Raw genomic sequence first — 4,328 nt, forward strand, 5'->3', positions numbered from 1 at the left:
AGCCGCAGAGGTGTGCGCGCGAGGGGGGAGGCTGTGCCTGGTAACCCGGTGCCTACGGGGCTCTGTCCAGTTCCATGGGCCGGGGTGGGGGACTGCCCCCTGCCGTTGCCCAGGAATTCCTAAGGGGGTAAGGATTGCCCTCCATAGCGCCTAGGCTGGGGGTGGGGAGCACTGCCCTGGGGTGCTGCCGGCTTGAGGGACTCCTGGAGCCTAAGGGAGGCGCTGGGTAATAAGGGCCTCCTCTGTGCCCGTGTCGGGTGCGGGGGGCAACGCTTTGCTAGGGTCTCCCGGCAGAGCGCTGGCTTCCTTAAAGGAGGGGGCGTGATTCATGGCCCGGGGCTTGCAGACGTCTGCAGACTGGCCGGGGGCGCTGCCGCCCCCAGAAGCTCTCTTGGTGGGAGGAGGGCCGCCTCCCTCCTGCTGCGGATGGGGGGCGCGCCGTCACCGGGTGCCGCGCCACGGGCGGCCAGGTCGCGGCGCCGTCGGGGCCCGGGGCGGAGGCCCGGGGGGCCCGCAGGTGGGGGTGGGCCCTCGGAGTCGCGCCGCTCCTACCTGCCTACGAAATTCTCGAGCACCGAGCTCTTGCCGGCGCTCTGGCCGCCCACCACGGCGATCTGCGGCAGGTCGAGGTCCGCGTTCTGGCCGATGGCAGAGAAGGCGTCCTGCAGCCGGTTGACCAGCGGGATGAGATCCTCCATGCCACGGTTGCCCATGGCTGCGGCGAGCCCCGCGGGCTGCGATCCGGCGGCGCCTCTGTCTCCCGGCTCGGGCTCCGCTGCTGCAGCCGCGCGCCCAGACTGCCTGCGCAGCGGCCCCCCGCCCCTCGGGGATCGGAGAGGAGCGCCGCGCGCAGAAGCCACTAGAGGGCACCCGCGGCGCGCGGGCCGGCTGCTGTGCGCAGGCGCCACCCAGAGCACCATGGGTGATGTAGTTTTCTACTTCTGCGGCTTTAGCCTCGCGGGGGGTGAGGAGTGGATGCTGATCCAAATATAAGATTTCTGGCAGCGGAAGGGGTCTTACCCTTAGTACCTGGCCTTTTGGATACTGGTCATGGCTGCCTCACTCCATCTTAAAAGAGGAGAAAACAGGCCTGAAGAAATAGGTCTCATCCCATTCTCATCCAAGGTCACAGTCTCCTGGTCTGGAGTTCCATTTGACCTCATTGCTTTCTACTACAGCTTCTGTCACTAATTTCCAGCATCTTCCATCTCGCCTTTGAGCTTCGGTCTCTGGAAGGGGAAAGACGGGCGATGAATTCAACAGCTATTTATTGAGCACCTCCTATAAACAAGGCACTGGAGATACAGCAGGGACCACAGCCCAGTCTTTACACAGAGCTTGTTCTACTACAGGTTCTGACACTAATTTCCAGTATCTTCCATCTCATCTCGCCTTTGAGCTTCAGTCTCTGGAAGGAGAAAGATGGACGATGAATTCAACAGCTATCTATTGAGCACCTCCTATAAACAAGGCACTGGAGATACAGCAGGGGACCACAGCCCAGTCTTTACATAGAGCTTGCATAAAGGTTGCAGAGACAGAGAGTAAATAAGCAGATAAACGAAACAGCAAAAGCAGAAAACGTGTATAGTGAGAGCGATGGAGTAAATAAAGGGAGGGTATAGGGCCGACAGGTGGCGTGGCAGTTAAGGGCATTGGACTCCCACATGGCCAACTGCAGTTCGAGTCCTGGACCTGGTGACTTGCTTTCTCACTTTGTTTCTCTCTCTCTCTCTCGTTCCGTCCCTCTCTTGTCAAAATTAAAAATAAAGGAACCAGCAGTTAGTACAACGGCTATGTCGCTGGACTCCCATATGTTGACCGCAGTTCGAGTCCCGGAGCCAGTGGCTTAAACTCATGCCTGGCGCGTGTGGGTGCGTGCCCAAGATCCTGAGAGGAGGAGAATGGAGGAGAAGGGATTGCGGCGTGACCATCCCCCCTGGGGGGTGATTTCTCGTTTTCTGTCTCTCTGTCTCTGTCTTTCTGGCGAGTGCGCACGCCCTATAGCAAAAACCTCTCAATAAATAAATAAATAAAGTTAAATAAAATAATTATTTAGAAAAGGGGGCGAGGGTAAAGAAAGGTACCGGAGTGGGTATGAAAATCCACTAAGGACTGGCTCTGCGGTACAGTGGTACTGTGCTGCTCAAGAGAAGCCAGATCGCTGGACTCCCATGTAGTCGATCACGGTTTGAGTTCCAGACCCGGTGGCTTAAACTCACGCTGGGCACATGTGCATGCGTGCTCAAGATCCCAAGAGGAGAATGGAGGAGAAAGGATCGTGCCATGGCCATCCCCCCTGGAGGGGTGATTTCTCACTTTCTGTCTCTCTGTCTTTCTGGCGAGCCCACACGTCCTAGCGCCAAGAAAAAAAAATACTCTCAAGAATGAGAAGCCAGACCCCACATGGTGATTGTGGTTCAAATCCCTGTGCAGTCAGCTGGAACACACTGGGCATCCCCAAAGGGCCTAGGATCCCATGAGCTGGAAGACTGGAGAAAGAAACCAGACCCCACAAAGGTACTCACCTCCTCCTGAATCTAAGAAATTGAAAAATATATTTTAGATTTTTGATATAGGGTGTGTGCTCTCACCAGAGAGAGACAGAGACAGTGAGAGGGAAAGTGAGAAATCACTCCCTGGTGGGGCAGCCACCCCACAGTCCCTTCTCTTCCATTTTCCTCTTAGGATCTTGGGCATACATACACATGTGCCTGGTGTGATTTTTACGCCACCAGGTCGGGGACTCAGATTATGGTTGGCCACGTGGGAGTCCAGTGCCTTAACTACCATGCCACCTGCTCTCACCCCCAATTTTTTTTTTTCATTTTTAAAAAAATTAGCTTTGGAGGAGTGGTTGTGTGGGGCTTCTCTGAGAAAGTGACATTTGAGAAAAGAGTTAAATGATGAAAAGGAGCCAGCCTCAGATAGATCAAGCAAAGATCATGCCAAGCAGAAGGAACAGTGCAAAGGCCCTGGCCCTTGGAAGACCCTTCTTGAGAGAGTTGAAAGTTCTTGTCAGGATCAGCAGTTAGTGTAATGACTATGTTGCTGACTCCCATGTAGTCAACCACGGCTCTAGTCCCGGATCCAGTGGCTTAAACTCACGCTGGGTGTGTGTGCGTGCGTGCCCAAGATCCCGAGGGGAGAATGGAGGAGAAGGGATTTCAGCATGGTCATACCCCCGGGGGGTGATTTCTCGCTTTCTGTTCTCTGTTCTCGTTTTCTGTCTGTCTCTCTCCATCTCTCTGGCAAGCACACGTGCCCTATAGCAAAAAACAAACAAACAAACAAACAAACAAACAAAAAACCTCTCAAAAAAAAAAAAAAAAAAAAAAAAAAGTGAAAGTTCTTGTCCTAGAGAGTGGAGATCTTTGCTCCACGATGGTAAAACAGTGGCTTTCTAATGCAGGACTCCTGCAACCCCCCCCCTTGCTTATCCCTTTCACACAGAAGGCCCCGGAGGCCTCTCTGCATTTGAGGAAATAATTTAGAGCTTCCCACAGGAGGCTAGGAGGGGGAGGCCGGCCTACTCACGCTGTGAGCAGGGTAAGGGGACTGTGGACAGAGCCAAAGCCTGTGAATTGGATACTGTTCATTTGTTCATTTATTCACCCTTTAGTGCATGTTTACTGAGCCAGACACTATGGTGTAACCCAGAGCTAAAGCTGTGAGCAAAGTGGACCAAGTCCTGGCCTGGCCGGATGGCACAGTCAATAGCTGCAGTGTTGGAAGCCACATGGCAGACCCCAGTTTGGGTCCCCCTGGTCCACTCGAAAACATGGAAGGCATGTGCTTGTGTGCCTGAGGTCCTGAGGAGCTGGAGGGCTGGGGCCGGGAGGGGGCAGTAGTGGGATGGGTCCCTGTGCTCTCTCAGACTCTCACAGTCTCTGTGGTGAATAAAGTAAGCTCTTAACAAACAGACAAAGGCCTAGCTGTGTATGTATCAGCTGAGCTTTCTATTGAAAGTATTTAGATCAAGATACTTTGTGAGGGGCTGGCATGTGGCTTGGTAGTTACGGGCGCTGGACTCCCACAGGGCTAACCATGGTTTGAGTCCCAGACCTGGTGGCTTGCCTTCTCACTTCTCTTCTCCCTTCTCTCACTCTATTCAAATAGGAAGAAAGAAAGTTAAATAAATTTTTTAAAAAAAGATACTTTGTGAATCAACAAAATGTGTGTGGGGGAAGGAATGGAAAGCAACTGTGGATACCAGAGACAGTGTGGGAGGAGGGTGGGAACTGGTAGAGGGTGAGAAACAGGGAAACAATATATGTAATAGAGAGATATAGAAATATATATATAATATATAATAATATACATAATAT

The 4,328-nt window shown here is 53.1% G+C and overlaps 1 protein-coding gene across 3 annotated transcripts in view; it reads right to left on the bottom strand.

Annotated features, from left to right (window-relative positions):
* The window catches only part of DNM1 (dynamin 1), a 52,361-nt gene extending 51,559 nt beyond the window's left edge, over positions 1 to 802 (bottom strand). For all 3 annotated transcript variants that reach the window (XM_014589993.2, XM_006154028.3, XM_014589994.2), the window contains exon 1: positions 553 to 802. In XM_014589993.2, the coding sequence (XP_014445479.1) occupies positions 553 to 713 (161 nt within the window). In that variant the 5' untranslated portion in view covers positions 714 to 802. The remainder of the gene's footprint in view (positions 1 to 552) is intronic.
* Positions 803 to 4,328: the final 3,526 nt, after the last annotated feature.

This window comes from Tupaia chinensis, unplaced genomic scaffold, assembly GCF_000334495.1.
Source record: "Tupaia chinensis unplaced genomic scaffold, TupChi_1.0 Scaffold000394_1, whole genome shotgun sequence".
NCBI classification, from domain to species: domain Eukaryota; kingdom Metazoa; phylum Chordata; class Mammalia; order Scandentia; family Tupaiidae; genus Tupaia; species Tupaia belangeri.